At 38.5% G+C, this 16,890-nt stretch overlaps 1 protein-coding gene across 1 annotated transcript in view; it reads right to left on the bottom strand.

Moving 5' to 3' along the window:
• Positions 1–5,885: 5,885 nt before the first annotated feature.
• Positions 5,886–16,890, bottom strand: part of MYOM1 (myomesin 1) — a 104,931-nt gene continuing 93,926 nt past the window's right edge. Inside the window, exons 35-39 of the mRNA XM_077184563.1 lie at positions 15,121–15,284; positions 13,543–13,579; positions 13,205–13,227; positions 11,566–11,621; positions 5,886–6,853 (exon numbers count right to left, since the gene is read on the bottom strand). Of these exons, the coding sequence (XP_077040678.1) occupies positions 6,581–6,853; positions 11,566–11,621; positions 13,205–13,227; positions 13,543–13,579; positions 15,121–15,284 (553 nt within the window). The 3' untranslated portion in view covers positions 5,886–6,580. The remainder of the gene's footprint in view (positions 6,854–11,565; positions 11,622–13,204; positions 13,228–13,542; positions 13,580–15,120; positions 15,285–16,890) is intronic.

Here is a 16,890-nt window from a genome sequence, read left to right as displayed (position 1 = left end):
AAAGAGCAGAAGTGCAGTCTATGCTAGTTTAAGGATGATCTCAGTTTACATCCAGCTGCTTCAAAGATTATGGCTTAATATATTACCAAATTATGTCTGTCAGTCTCAGAGCACAGACAGATCTTCCTCAATAATTGGCTAACAAATCCAGAAGAATTCAAGGGCAGCTGGAATCACAGTGCCTTTACTGCAGTGGAAGTCAAAGCCTATTCTTCTCCTCCTTTTTCATCTTCAAAAATCATCCTTTCTGGTTTTAGAAGGTGACTGGATAATATAGCTTATTGCAACACTTTCCCTTGTTGTTAAATACAGTTATTATTACACGAGAACATAAATTTCTGAAAGAGTTATAAACTTGAATATAAAGAGTAATGTGTGCTGAAAGGGAACGTGTAGTTGAGAAATAAGAAAATAAAGAGAAGTGCACTTCAGATAAACATGGTATCCAGTGCCTGAGTTTAAATGTAGTCAAATGATTCTGTGTATTTGATAAGAGCTCCTGTTGCTACAGAAATAATTTGCACTCTATCGTTGTGTAGTGCACAGAGACTGAAACAATTTTTCATACTTATAATGGAGAATAGAATATAAATAATACATTTAAAATGCAAGAAAGAAATTATTCAACCACAGTAATATAATAAGCTTTAGCATACTCAACAGTTTTGTTAATAATAATTTTGAATATTTTGTTACATAATTGTGAACCACCACCACAGCTTAAATAATCGAAATAAAAAAGGGAGGGTAATCTTTTGTATGTTTATCTCATTACTGTGCATAACTACACTATTCTTCTGGATAGCAAATGTATTCCTGTAGAACAATACTGATGTGATTCCATTTCCAGCTTTATGAGGAACAAAAAAGCCCCTAACTCTAGTGCATTTTAGTTTAAAATTTTAAAGCTATTTCCAGTAGGTTTAATTGAAATATCAGGAAAACGGTGATTTTTCTTGCAGCAAAAAGCTAAGACCTGATTCTGCTACAATGACACAAAAGAGAAATCTGCTATTGGCTTCATGGTGAGAAAAATGGGCTTTGTAATCTGAGATTTGGGACATTTTTAGAACATTCTTCTGAGATCTAGCTAGATTTCTATTAAAGCTAATGCAGAGACCCCTGCGGCATTCTGCAAGAATTGGATCAGGCTCTCAGTGGTACAGTCTGTTCTATTTATAACTTACTCACTGCTGCTGGTGTTCATGGCAGACAGGCTCCCCACCCCAAGGAGCTGTGCGAGGTGATGGATCTTTACAGATGGAAGGCAGCTTGAAATAATTGCCAATGCAAAATGCGTGTGTGAAATTGTGTGAAACAACCTGCAGCTTTGTGCTGCTTTTGAAGGGCCACTCTGTAACTCTGACAGAGTGCTAGAATTGCACATCTCTAGATGTTTATCATTTTGCTGTAATAATTGCATAAGAAACTACATGCATTGGGGTGTCCTGCCATGGAGATGCTCCTTACTGCATTTCTCTGAAGGACCTATGTCCTTCACTGCAGGGCTATAATACATAGATTTAGAAAAAGATGTGATGGAGAACTGAGTCAAGCTCAATGTCAAACACTACCTAAGTGTAGTTGGATGATTTTAGTTGTAGTTCAGCATGCTTTTAAGTTTCTCCCAACACCATTTTGTGTAGATGTCATCATTTTGATTTCTACAATTTTTTTTCTCTGTTGCATCCTGCATCCTTCTGTCACTCACTATGGACCATCCAAGTTATTTAAACCCTTTACATTATTTACAGGAACATTATTACCCTACTTGCCTACATATAAGTGTTCTATCCAGTATTTCAACCAGCCAGAAAATTTCTGTTGGTTTTAAAAAGAGTTGAATAGAATCCTATTGGAATTCTGCTAGAAAGAAATTAATTTCTTCTCATCTGGGATATCAGTGTCCTGACTTCTGTGCATTTACATGCTATTGAGACTCTTCGCTTTCTCATGCTAACAGTTCTGTAAGGATGGATTAGAAACTGGTATTTCTTGTGTTTTCACACAAGAAATGTGTGTTTCTACACACATTTCTATTTCTACATTAGTAATAGATCCAGCACCTAGAAATACCAGTGGAATTCAGTGCCCTTTCATCAATAATCCCTCTGGAAAAAGACAATACAATATGATCGAGTCTTCTTAGAGTTGAAAGCAATATGAATATCTTCCTAGTAATTAAAATATTTTATTTTAATTTCTTAGGTTTTATAACTTCTGGTCACTTTAAAGTGGAACTTATCTTGCATAGCAACAAAATAAATTCTGACCTTTATTTTTATTGGTTTGTTTTTCAGCTTGAACTCTGCTTCTTTCATGGTATCTAAGCATTTGCAAATGAGTCATATTTTCCTATATCCTCAGTACATAAACATGTGAATGAACACAGTAATGAACGTGGATGAGCACAGCAATGATTTAATGCAGAGATTCTTGCCTTGCATTTATTCCTTGCTTACATGACCGTGAAGCTACATTCTCTTATAAGAAACCAGTGGATTTGATGATAGGGAGTGGATGAAGGGATAGTCTTGGGCAGAGCCACTGAGGAAGAGGAGCAGTGGGTTTATCAGAAATCTGAGTGCTGTGGCAAAAATTGTGGAGGAAAATTAGCATTTGGGGGCAGCTGATACTTCATGGGTAAATGATTTATCCACAGTAACTCATGAAGGCTTTAATGGAGAGGACTGGAAAGCAATCATGTGAGTCTTGGTGATAAGAAATGGCCAGATGTGGTCCTGGTCCACCTGATGAAAAAGATTTGCAGGGAAGAAACTTGGATCAAAAGAAAATTACTTATGCTCCCCTGCATTCATAGGAGATAGTTCTGTTTCTGGAGTTCTTCCACTGTGTCCAGACTGGTCATGGGGAAAAGTAGAGCCCCCATGGCATGAAGAGGACTGTATATATCATTTCCTTGAAAAAGTAAGCAGCATCTGCCTCAAGCTGTGATGGCCTATAAATATTGATTAACACATCTGTGTAAATGATACCAATATTCCTTTACACTGTAGTAAATGTGTCAGTTCTAGACAGGATTTGCTGTAATGAACTCTGCTTATAATGGACATTTTTTAGTAATTAAATTCACATTGACAGTACATGAATCATTATTCAGATACTTAGAAATTCCTGCAGTGCAGTGCAGTTGTCTGGTACTGAAACATAAGTGCCCATCTACTATGCATTTAAATTTAAAGTTAGGAAATATTACAAATGCTACACAAAAAACCCTATTATTAAACTTCTGTGTTAAAATATTATGGTTAAGATACCACTCACGAAATCTCAGGTTGAACTTATTATCCTGCTGGTGACAGGATCACATTCTTCATTCAAGTTCAGTGGGGCTTACTCAAGGCTGCTTTTTCTGGTGTTTTCTTTCCCTGCTTATCTAGAATTTCTGTGGGTTGAGGAACCTTTTCTGCTACTCCTGCCTTTCCAGCAGTCTTCTTTGCTGCTTGCTGGTTGCTTTTTGTATCCTTTTCTGTTTCCACAGGGGGTACTTCATTTGGATCAGGTGTCTCTTCTGTAGCAGTAATTTCTTCTACATGTGGCTTAATTAAATCTGATTTAGGAGAAGTAATAAAATTTCTGAGTAATCCTAAGTAACAATATTTACTGTGCTCAGCAACATTTCTTTCACATTGGTTATGACCGTATCATGTTCCTTTCTTCTTTCCCTACCCATATAAAGAGGTTCAGTATCACACACAATATTATTATTTATTTTGGAACCAAAACCAAGCCCAAGTCTTTATGTCTCTAATTAAAACTATTTAGAGGTAGATACTGGAAAACATTTACAGGTACAGAAATAATTGTTTCCTGCTTAAGTCACCTAATTTACAGGACTGCTCAGAACAGCCTACCATACCAGTAAGGCAAGAGAGGAAGGAAATGCTGTAAAATATTTGTTCTTGCCTTAGGAGCAAAAAAGTGGGGGAAATAAAAGTACAAAAATGTTCTGTTAGAAATTATATAACATGTATACACCCTGTATACAAAGAAAAAATACTTAGGCAAAAATATGTAAAAAAAAGTTCTGATATTGTCAGAACTTAAGACTGATTTGGAGCTAAAATGCTGTATATGGGAGAGATGTAATTGTGAAGAATAAATCCTTGTCCAAATAGCAATTCTACAGGTAGATTCTAAAAGTACAGTAAAATAATATACAAGTAATACATGAGAATGCTGAATCATCAGAGAGCTTTTAATTTTCTACTCTTCCTATAAATGAGACCAAAAATGGTCACTTATAACTCCAACTTTACCATTCAATATGGACATAAAATGGGGAGAGAATAATTTATTAATCCCAAGTAGTGGCTAAACAGTCAGGGTTTTCTAAAAGGCTTAGGCACTTAGGGTCCCTGAATCAGCAAGGCCTTATTTTTGGTGAAATATTAAACATCTAGCTGCTGAAATGAGTCTCACTTTGGAAAATAACACCATCTGTGTATGTATACATGCTTACAAAGTCTTTCCTCTGCATCCAGAAATTTAGAAGTGTTTATTATGACTTTAAAATCTTCCATCATCCAGGTTAGTCAAGGTGACAACTTGCAGTGGAAGTAGAAAAGGTAGTTTGAAAATATTGATTTAAATCTCTCTCATTTAGGCCTAACCTGGTAATTCATAATTTGCATCTGTTGTTGATTAAGAGCATCTGTACTGTAACCTGGATTGATTGGGACCTATGAAATATTGATTGGAACAGACAATTAACTCTGTAACAATTTAACAATTTTTTCATTAGAACAGAAGACTCCAACAGTGAAGGCACTCTTACCTTTCTTTCCCCCTTCCTTCTGTTTGCTTGCTGGCATTGCTTTTTTCTTTTTAGATACAGTTTTATTATTTTGATTGTGTCCTTGGACTGTGTCAGTCTGTCCTGACACAGGCATCACAATCACCTGAAGCAAAGCAAGAACAAAACGTGCACAAGCGAGACATGTGGATGCATCACAGATTCAGCCTGAAATCCCTATAACTGAATCCCTGGAAGTGATCCCTTTTGAAGCAACTTATTACTCTAACTTTCAGGGACACATACATCTGCCAAAGCAAAGTAAAATAGAATCCAGCCTATTATCTGGGAGGTGACCCACTTGTATTCTCTGCCTGTTCTGCCAAAAGCAGGGAGGCAGGAGGACAGATTTTTGAAAATGAAGTAGTAGAAAAAAACTGTTGTCAAAATCCAATTGCTATTAAAAATAATACTGAGTAATAAACATTGGTTATTGCAAAGAGCAGGTCATATTCTTGTTTGCACTCTGGAGGATGGAAGAACTGTGACTCTGTTGTTTGTATGTTGTATGTCATGGGACAAAGATGGAGCCACCTGCATATCAAACTTGAATTGGCTTCATGTCCTACTAAGCAAAATTGTAACATAATTTTGCATTAGACCTTCAAACTCAGGAAGCTTGCTCTATTTCAAATTACAGATCTTATCGTGATTATATCTTGAAATTTAAAAATTAATTCTTGTTACTGTTTTGCTGTTTTACTTAGCTGCTGTGACTAGATAATCTGAACTTTTTTTGGTAACAGATGTTGATTTTTCTATCTAACAAAATACTTACATATCACCCTTAAATCACAATTCATGCCCCGGTGCATTGAAAAGCATAGGACTACTCCTGTGACAGGATTTGCAAAAATACCTTGTTGACTTAAGGTGTGAATCAGTGAAGGTCTGGACAGAGAGGTGTGAAGAGATGCCATTGTGGTTTTGTTGCAAACAGCAAAGAGAAGATTAACAGGGATCTAAAGGAAGCTGGAGGTAATTACAGTGGTGAAAGCATTAAGACACTAACATACTGTGCATAACTACATGAGCGGTGACTAATAAAACAAGACACAGTGAAACAAGCTTGTGATTGAAGGAAAGAAGTGAATTCAGTTTATTTGTGAACATAGAGCAGAGTTCATACACTTTTATATAGACACACACACACACACATATTATCATCCTGGCCTCCTAAGCCTTATTTTCATTTATGTTACAGTACTGTTACCCTGTTTGGGCAGATTAAACAATTTTTAGAGCTGTAAATGACACCCATATTAAGGCCTCACTAAATTAACACAGCAATACAAAGGGGCCTTAACAAAGACAAAAGGCAGCACTCATTTCTCTGTGATCTAACATTTATTTAGCTTTACCAAAGCTGGAACAAATCCTAACTCTGCTGCTCAAGTATGCCCCGATCTTTTTGATCTTTCCATCTACCTCATTAGTTGCTTCCACTGAAACAATTCTTGACCCTTTCCTTCCAGATGCTCCAGGAAGAGGATGAAATGGTGAGCATGTGTTTACAGACAGCATGCACTTGGCCTTGCTTAAAATGCTACAATTAGTTTCTGTGAAGTTAGCATTAAGAAAACATTCAGGAAAGGCCCTGTTTTCCCTGGGATAAATAAGTGTATTAGAAGCAAATGTGAAGTGAATGGAAAAATCCAAGGCTGCCTGCTGAAACAGAAAGCCATTTACACACATGGATTATATCAGCCTAACATCCAAAATCTCCTCTGTACTTCTGCCTTCTAGACTTAAATTTGTTTTATCCTACTGCTTTTTCTCTTGCTCAGACTGTCTCTCCTCCTCAGGTATGTACACACTTACAGTGACGTCGCTGGTCTCTGTACCGTACTTGTTCTTCACCACAATGCTGTATTTCCCAGAGTCTTGTGTGGACACAGTAGAAATGGAAAAGCTGACATTTTTTCCAGATTCAAACCTCAGGATGCAATTGGCATCTGATACAAATGACTTTTCATTCTTCAGCCATGAGACCTCTGGGGTGGGATCTCCCCAGACAGTGCAAGAAAGATTAAGTGCCTACAGAAAAAGTACAAAGGAATTATGAGATTATGAGTCAGTGAACATTTGCTGTGGTTTTTGATGCCTGACTCTCCAAATATTCCAGCTGCCCATTTAGCTTCCTGCTTTTAGTAAAGGGATCCATACCATCATCAGTAATCAATCAGTCACTCTTCTCTATCATAAAGGAAAAGAAGGAACTCAGTTAATTCAAGAATGGATCTTCTTCTCAACTCTCATAATCTTAAGTAGAGGTTTCTCCATGCATATTTTTAATATAAAATTGGATATTATCTGCCTTTGTGTGTTAGACATGAAATGAGATTTTAATGAACTCTCAGATGATTTTGTTCACATTAAACTCACCATATATATATATATATATATATATATGTATATATATCCCATAAGTAAAGAAAGTGTGGCTGCCTTTATAGATAACTAAGAACAAAGTAGCCCTGGAATATTTTGTTTCATTTGGGATCTTTTTAAAGTGTGCCCTGACAGCTCTTCTAACAGACTTGAAGTGTTTTATGCACTTCTGTAAAACTATATTTAACTGAAATCAAGACAGGCTTTACTCATTCTTTAGTGTTCATCTAAGTATTTCCCTTGGATGTTAACACTGTTCCTAAGGACTGAATTCAGTCCCATCAGCCTGTAGGAAGTATCTTCACTGCTAGAGAATCATCTTGTTGGAGAGGTCACTGGCAGCTTCTTGTACCTTCAGCAGGCTGCTGAGTCTCTTGAGCACACTCTGTACAGGCCTCCCTTTTTTCTTGTCAGCTAATTCATTTTTGGGAGATATTGATACATGTAAATGATCCCCTCCTCCAGTCACAGTGCTATGGCAATCTTCTCAAAAATATTTGCAAAAGTGAGTCTCATGTAGAGAGTCAAATGTGAAAAAAGTTCACATGACAATTCAGTGGTACATAGGCCTTTCTCTGGAGCTTTATTTAGGAAGGAATTTATTTCTATATATGCCATTTAAAGGGGAATCTAACTGGACTGGAAATTGAAGAACTTTTACTGCAAAGAAAAGTCTTCAGTGCTTCATTAGGAATGGACCAAGTGATAATAAAGGAGTAGACAAGATTTCACTTGACTGGAATCAAGTATCTCTTCCAACCTTCCCTCCAACTCATTGCTTCTTATCCAGTAGTGTGACAGTGGAAGATGGGACAGAAGAGAAATGCCTAGAGGGCTGTTGAAATGAATGGATAGAAAAATTGACACCTCTATAAAAATGAGAGGTGTTGATATCTCTGAGAACAAAAAAAAAAAAAAAGTTCCCCATGTGCCCAACCTGAGGATCCAAATGAGAGCAAAATGGAAGGGGAAATCTTTCCTATATCAGCAACATGCAATTCTTGGTACTGAAGGAGGGCATGTTCCAAGTGAGAGGTGGTTATGGCATGGTGGAAATGGCCTCTATCTGATTTCCTGCAGCACCTACAGCTGGTGGCCATGTGGGGCTGTTGACTCCCTTCTCTCGTAGCCCACTGGTGTGAATGTGGTTTTGGTTGCCATATCAGTCCATCTTTTTTAAAAACAAGTGGGAAATGAGGTTTTATGTTTCCCCCTCTTCCTTCTCACTCTGGATACAAACATGCCCTCAGCCTTAGCCAGGCAATGCATATGGTTCAGGTGCTCAATATTTCATTATTGTCTTCTGATTCTCAGGCAAGCAAGAGCTGAGCACCAAGTGGCTCCAGCTGCCACTCCACCACAGTGCTAATGAGCTGATGTCCATGTCCACACAGCTCCATTAGTGGCATTACTCAAAGCTGGGGTGTTTGAAGTGCTGTCATACTTCATAATTCAAAGAGATTCAAGCTGCAGTGATGATTCTTTTCTTCTTCTAAACCATTCCTTAAAATAGCTGCATTTTCCTTAACCTTGCATCACTCGCTCCTGTTTGATATGAGTGACTCTTTAAATGTTCCCAACTCTTTCTGTTTATTTTCCAGCTACTAATGTGCAGAGATGCATCTTATAACTCACTATATAGATGGTGAGATCTTGGTTTTCTGGAAGGCAATTCCATACCCAAGGAGAAACAACTGCTCACTGTGACTGCACCTATCTGTTTCAGATTTCTGTTCTTTGGGCAAGAGATTGTCTTTGCTTATGTATATATATATATATATATATATATGTATATATATATATACATAAGCATATATATATATATACACATATATATATATATGTATACATAAGCATATATATATATATATATACTCAGCTGAAACACTTGATTATAGTACTGTGTTCAACCTGATATTATTATGGTAAAAAAAGTGTGCCTTGTACTCCTGGGCCCAGGGCACTGAGGAATGTCCACTTGAAGCAACCAGCAGCTGCAAGTCCAGACCCTTTGTGCCCCTCGCTACCTCTTCTGCCTTTAACTGCAGGTTATCATGAGTAGTGTAGTAGAGGTGGCAGAGAGAAGTGTGTCATTGTATTTCTTTGTAATTGAATCTTCTTTCACATTAGCACAGTGTCATAGTTGTGGATGGTTTGGGGCGTGGATTGAAGCAGCTCAGTTAAGGAAATCAGCTCCCTTCCTCCAGCCTATCTGTGAGGATCTACACCCCTGGCAGAAGGGTAGAATAGTGAGTTGGTGGGAAGAAGGATGTTACGTGTTGCTTCTATGTCTGAAAGTGCCTCTCAGAATCCTAAGCCTCTTCACTCATTTACAGGCCTTCATTAAAACAGCCACTTAGGTTAAGTTGCCCAGCTGGACACAAAACTTACGCTAGCATTCTCTGTCAGGTCAGATTCCTCCCTAATGTGAACTGACACTTAGCCTTTTCCAATTATACCACACTGCTGAGGAGCATTTATGTCTATCAGTGGAAGCCTCTTAGGCCATCTGGAATGCTATTTGATTAACACTTGGTAAACACTGGTTCATTCCTTCTCACCCATACCCTTCAGCTCACATATAAAAAGCCAATAAATGGCATTACAGTCACAATGTTAAGTTTAAATTTGAGATATGCATGTGCTTGGAAGTTCAATCTTGGGATACCAATCTGTTCATATAGGTCTGCGGTTATGGTGGCACTAGAATTCACAATCAAAGCTTGCCACACCTCTGCTACCTCATTTGCTGTTTTACAAAATCCTCAATGATTGTGCAATTTGCATGAGTTACACAACAGAGAATTGCATTCTTCTCTCTCCAGCATATATGCAAACAACAGACAGATGAGCCAACACCACCCAAACCAGCTCTGTTTTCCCTGATCACTCTGTGTCCCTCTCAAAACGATCCTCTACTGAATCAAGAAACGTAAGGTCAAGGATATTTGTCTCGAGTTCTGGGAGTATTTCAGCCATGTATTCAAACGTTACAAATGTCCTTGCTGTCAAGGACAACATGAGTCTGGGTAAGATTTTGCAACTCATTTTTACAAACTCGTTTTATAAACACTGCACATTTTGTGTCAGTGAACTCATACACAATTTCATGTCAACTTTCTTTTGTCTGAAAGCTTAAAACTGCTAAAGGTTTACACCCAAGTTTACACCCTGCCAAAGCATCATGAGAATCTCGCCTCCAAGCACTGATTAGCTGAGACTCTGCTAATTCATTCTGTTCCTTTGTCTTCTATCTACAGTTACAATGTTCACATGAGTGCTTCTTACTTTACAGCATTTCTCAAACTGCTATATCTGTTAAAGAATTTTATTTTGTAATGTTAACATACTTGATTTTCCCAGAACTGCTGCAGTGTACTCTCTTGTTGGCTATATCTCATGTTGTTAAGTGGTTCAGAATAAGATTTTAGATTCTTAACACTTCTGCTGAGCTTGTAATCAAATTCTTTTAACCCAGCTGACCTACTGACAGATAAAGCCAGAAATACCAGGGAGCTGCCTTACTGTCGTTGTCACATTGCAGGTTTTCAGTGACATTCACATGCCCTATTTCACTGTTTGAACACACTGTGAAGAGGAACTGGCTGGTGGCAGAGCAGCAGGAAGTGAAGAGCAGGCACTTCTTGGTCTCAGTACTATTAAAAAGCAAGCTGTAGAAGCAGTGTGCTGGGAAAAAGTTGTGAGACTGATAACTCAGTTTCTGGGTCATCTGTTCTGTGCTCAAGCATCAATGTTCCTCTGGGAGTGCCTTACCATAATCTTTCAGCTAAACTCTCCTAATATAATCCAGTATAACACCAGTGACTTATTTTGACTTTCTTCTCCTTTACCCTGAGGAAACAGAGAATTTTTTCTCCTATTGGCTGGATGAGAATTGAGTTATTTTGGTTTACTACTTTTACACCATTTAAAACCCAGCCTCTACAGGTGGCCAGCCTCTACTGGCCACATTGCAAAGAATTTAACTGCAGAAGGCATAAAATGACTGGCTCCCATGTGAAAAAAAGAATTAAACTTTCCTGATACAAGAAAAAAATATCTAACTGTGAAACCTGTGCATGAATTTTTAAAGAGCTGGTTATATAAGGAGTTTTAGTCCCAACTCACATTGTCATTTCACTTTTATCTAATTCTTAAGAAAAGACACTGCCCTGAATACATAAACCCATCTGTGCAAGTCCATTGAATTATGTACAGAAGGAAGAGGATGAATAAATAATGTAGCAGATTTTAAAGATGGCATCTTAAAAAAAAAAAAAAGGGTGAATGTTTTGCCATCATTGAAAGGCATTCAAGCTGTTGGGATGTTTTGTAAAGCTTCGGTTAATTTACTGTACCTTGCCCTCCTGGATGGTGACAACATCGGGCAAACCTCCAAGTACCCGTGCACGATCTGGAAATAAAGAAGATTAATTTTCTTTAGTGTCTCCAAATCAACTGTGTGCCGAATCCTGTTTCTCTTCTAGTTCTTTCCTTTTGTCTTATTTATGTACAACTTGTCTCTGATATCTGTGCTAGCAGAGAACTATCCAGCATTTTTAGCACACCATTTGGACTTTAAAATATGTTTAATTCACAGCAAAAGATGTGTTAATAGTTGGTGTCAATCACTTACACAGACAAATTAAAGTACACGTGCAGTGTCCGGCAGACTTTGATATCAATTGAGTTTTAATTCTGAGTGCACAAAATGATTTACACTTTTGAGATCTGGTGCTCAAAATTTTTACTGTAGTAAACTAAAAACATTGGGTATCCAAAGGGAAATGAATGACACCTGGTAAAGTGCTGGAGACTGGCTTTTAATCTAAATCCAAAGACAGACTTCAGCCTCAGTGGCAACAATGAAGTTCCACCACTTGTGTGTAGCTGTGTGTAAATAAGACTGGTACCTGATTGATCTAGCTTTAAACTCAAGAGTCCCATAGTAGTTTTAGACAAATACAAATAAGCCAATCACACACAGGCTTCAGTGCACTTCTCCTGGAATATGGATTTTGTTCGTTACATGTCTGGGTGGAGCCTGGCGGAGGAAGGAAATGACTGTACAGAATGTTCCCCTCTAGTGTGCTCTGTAAAAGATGTGCTCTGGAGCCCAGAGATAACAGCCTTAGGAGAGCAGGAAAGGCACTGTGCTGTGACAGTTGACGTGCCAGTGCCTTATGGGCAGTTCAGGGTCAGAAATGAAAGGGCAGGGAAATCACTGACCCCTTTGTGCTGTCTCAGCCAGGACTTGTGGGGGTCACTGTTCATATCCAAGCCCTGCTCTATCTCTCTGCACATTTTTCTCAAATAACTTTGCAAATGCCAGTTCTGCCCTCATTTTTATGCAGGTCTGAAAGTAATTTGAGATAAATTTGAACAGTTCATTTTTCCATGGCATCTTCTGTAAGTAGGGAGGATGATGAGTTTAATAATTCAAGCTGAAGGCTAATAACTTACTCCTTAAGTAGTTAATACACACTTCTGTTTTAGTTGTTCTGTTGGAATTGATATACAGGCAAAAGTGTGAGGAGCTTCTAAGCAATTCTGATTGCTTAAAAGCTGCTGCTGATTTCTTACCCATTTCTGTAAGTAATACAGAGCCATTCGACGTTTTAGAGCATTCAAAATTAGCCCAATTATTTTCTCGATCTTTGAAAACAAAGAGACTTTTGTGCAGAGAACATGCATGAGAGATCCCAGCAATAAAGTTTATTTTTAGAGAAGGCTAACTGATACTGAGAACAGGAGCTTGGATGAGAAAAATCAACCTAACCCATAAGAATAATATGATTAGCTGCAAAGTGCATCAATGTTAGATCAACAAAAGGTCACTTACTTCTCCTTGGTGTAAGGACAAACTCGTTTTAGGATGAGCACATGCATATAAACATGCCTATATTCCCTCTCTTTCCCAACACACAACCTTCCTGGAGAGGAAGAAAAGCTTCATAAACAGTTTCTTGCTATCATTGTCAAAGAAGGCCTACTTACTTTTCTCTGCAATCGCAGCTTGCCTGGAGTTGAAAGAAACAAAGGGAAAGTCCAATTTCAGTTAAGGTTTACTTAGAGTGATTAAAAAATAGATTATCTTTTTAACTGCTTTTAATCCATTAAGGAAAATCTCTCTCATAGCTTGGCAATAGAACTTTTTCTTTGCTACCTGACTGTTATATAAGAATTGCACCAAAGAAGTCACATGCCAAACTCCTACGGGCTTCTGTATGACTAGGACTTGTTTCATAAGATAAAGTTATCTCCAGCACAAAACAAACAAATACTGTTATTATTTTATGGCTGCCATTACTGTATTTAGATGGCATAATACTTACTTTAGTCTCTGGAACTCAGCAAAGGCTTCATCAAAGGCTTTGTAAAGAGGAAAAAAGTACATTTAGAGAGAAATAATCACACAAGTTTAAACTTAAAATTAATAAATAAATTTAAAATGTAGATGTAATAAATTTAAAATGTAAAATTTAAAATGCATGCATGTGTACTGTACAAACACTAAAATGCTGAATGGTTTGACTGATAAAGGCCATCTGGTAAATGGCAGCTATTAAATGTACATATGAATGCATAAACACACTTTTTTCTTCCAGAAATCAGGCTTTAAGACAGAGGTCAAGAAAGTAGTAGCTGAAGTAATTTCACAAAAGAGAGAAAGAAATGCACAATACATCACCTAAATGAGGGATTGTGACAGTGACCCTCCAAACTTTTTATATTGTACATCCCTATATAAAATTATTTTGAGCATGCACTCCCTATATATAAATTTATTTATAGATTATGTAGATGTAAACAAGTGAAGTACACTTGGTCATCTTGCGCACACACTTCAGAGACCACTGGGTTATGGAATACAAAAGAGATGATTTTCCAAGGTTTTTTCACATCTGCTTGAAGCATCACACTGATGGCTACGAGCAAAGCAAACAACAAATTGTTGTCTCCTTTGTAAATTCAGGCTAAGCTGCCATCATGGGGGAGGTCAACCTCTCCTACTTTGAAAGGGAAGAAGAAAATGTCTTTTCCTAGAAAGTGGAGATACAGTACAGAAGGAGCAGCATGGAGATGATTAAAATGTTATCACCCTTAAACAGAGCTTGCAAACAAAAAGTGAAGTTTTAGGCATGGGAACAGCTGGGAATGGAAAGAGCAGTTTGGAAGGAGTTAATCTGTTCTCTAGGATCTGAGAGGTCTCTCAGAGTAAAAGCTTCCAACAGTCAATCCAAATTTTTTCCCTAACAGTCCTTCCTCATGCTGATGAGAGGTCTTGGCATCTCTGAAGAATGAGGAGTTTTATTACACCCATCAAAGAAATAGGGTAGGAAAGTATCAGAACAAACTTGTCCCTCACTTCCTCCTGGAAATATTCCTTGGAAGAGAGACACACAGAAGGCATTCAGTGCTACAACTCATATTTAAAACTGCCAATCAATGCCAGCAACACAAGGGGTTTTGTAAAATAGCTCAGAAACTGCGCTGGCATCTCAGTAGGCAGACTGTAAGTGGGTATTTAGATTAGGAAAAAGTGGTTTGTATTTTATTATTTGAGAGCACAGGTTGGGGAAAACAAATGGTGTGGTCTGGGGAGAACAAATCACATAATCACAGAGTAAGCTGAGTTGGAAGGAACCCACAAGGATCATCAAGTCCAACTCCCAATCCCACCCAGCACCATCCCCTAGAGCTGCATTGTATGCCTGAGAGTATTGTCCAAAAATGCTTCTTAACTCTGTCAGGCTTGTTGACACAGTCCCTACAAAAAAAGCCAGACTGGTGGGTGCACACACAGACCCCAAAGGGTGACAGGTCTGTGGCAAGATGCTGCTGTAGATGCTGCCACACTGCCACAGCACACTGCCCACACAGAAATGATGTTAGCAGAGGGAATGGCCTACCTTGTCCAGAAAGATCCACTGTCTTTTTGTGCGTTGTGTTGCCATCAAAGAGTTCCATTATGTATCTGCCTTTGTCCTGTGGAGTTGGCTCATTGATCTGCAACCAGATCTGCTCCCCAGTGACACCAGTCCTCATCCGGTCCGTGAACTTAATCTGGGTATCACTGAAAAGCACAAAACAATGTTACCTTTTGGTTTTACTGCAGTATTAAAGGGTTTGCTCGTGTTGAGCCACTGAGCACACCTGGAGTTACTAAATGATTTCCAAGACACTATGGTGTGCCACCATATTCTGAAACCTTTGAGGTCAAACCCTTGCTAGAGTTGTGAGCCAGCTGTTGAACCTTTCACTGTTCAAGGTCCAGCTATCCTCAGAGCTTGCAGAAGAATTATGCATCTCAGTCTGCAACCTGAGCCATAGAAAAGCTGTACAAGTCTAAAAACCAGATCTCTGAAGGGTAGCCCAGGCATCCACAAATATTGCTGTTCTCTTTTTAGCATTTCTGCTTGGACAAAACAAAAGTATACAGGGCTGTGTCTACAAAAAAATCCCCACTTTTGTCAGAAATGGTGTTTGCCCATCTGGAATGATTTCTGATGCTCTACTATGTTTGGAATTTAAACACACTTTGACATAAGCTTATCTTCTTCCATTAAAAGAACAGAAAACAAAAGAAAAAACAAAAAAACCCAACACCCCCCTCCCTCACCCCCCAAAATCAATTTCTTAGCTTTCTAGCTAAGCAGTTAATTTCCCTGGACGAGGCAAAAGATATTTGCCAAATAAGCTACTAATTTCCTTGTTATCTTTAAACTGATAACTTTGAATGCACTGGAGGGAAAAAAAACCACCTAGATTAATTTGACATGCTTCAAGATGAAACAAGTTTCTAAAAATGAAATGGAGAAAGAGAGAGAGGGGGGGAAAAACCCTACAATACTTCATATTCTCTTGCACTTATTTGAAATACTTGGGACTTTTGATGACACCAGGTCAGAATGAGTGCCAAGAAACAAGAAGGCCTCCAATGGCTTTCATTTCTCTGACAGGGTGCTGGTTAACATCAGTGTCAATAATTACAGCAAGCCTGGTACAGCACATCCTGGGTATTCTGTGCCTCATTTACATGAGTTTTATTGAGAGATCAGTAATTCAGATTCCATCATACAGACTAACTACTACCATGTCCACAGGAAGTGAAACAGCAAAAATAGTAACAATGGATTTGAAGTGATCTAAGTTGTTTACTTCTCTTATTTACTTCTCTAGGTTTTCCAGTGCAAGCTGTTTGTGTGGGCTGAGAACTCAAAGCTGTCTCATAGATTTGGATGAGCAACTCCCATTAATTTTATGGGGAGCTGGGCATTCAAATTCTTTTTTGAAATCTCAGTTCTTCTGTCTGTCTTGGTTACGTTTGTAGTGCCTGCAGGAGGGGCTGTCTGGATTTTACTGCCTCAGGCACATGCTGGAATTTGCTTTGCCTCCTAAAAATGAAGCCATGCATTAAGAGGATATGCCTGCTTGTCCCAGTTCCACTGAATTGTGGCTTCTAGACAAGCAGACCTCCAGGGCAGGTATCTCTGAACCCGTGGTGCTGGCCTCTTTTGAGGCCTGACGGTCTCTTGGGTTATATTTGCATCACTCCATAAAACTGAGTCAGGGAAAGATGCAGCTCCCACTGGGGAGGTGGGAAGTGCTCTGAAGCAGCTCCATCCTGCTGGCATCCTGTGGCATGGGACTGTCTTTCATGAGAGAAACAACAGGAGGGC

The sequence above is a fragment of the Agelaius phoeniceus genome, chromosome 1 (genome assembly GCF_051311805.1).
Source record: "Agelaius phoeniceus isolate bAgePho1 chromosome 1, bAgePho1.hap1, whole genome shotgun sequence".
Classification (NCBI taxonomy): domain Eukaryota; kingdom Metazoa; phylum Chordata; class Aves; order Passeriformes; family Icteridae; genus Agelaius; species Agelaius phoeniceus.
This window is presented reverse-complemented; position numbering and strand designations above follow the sequence as displayed.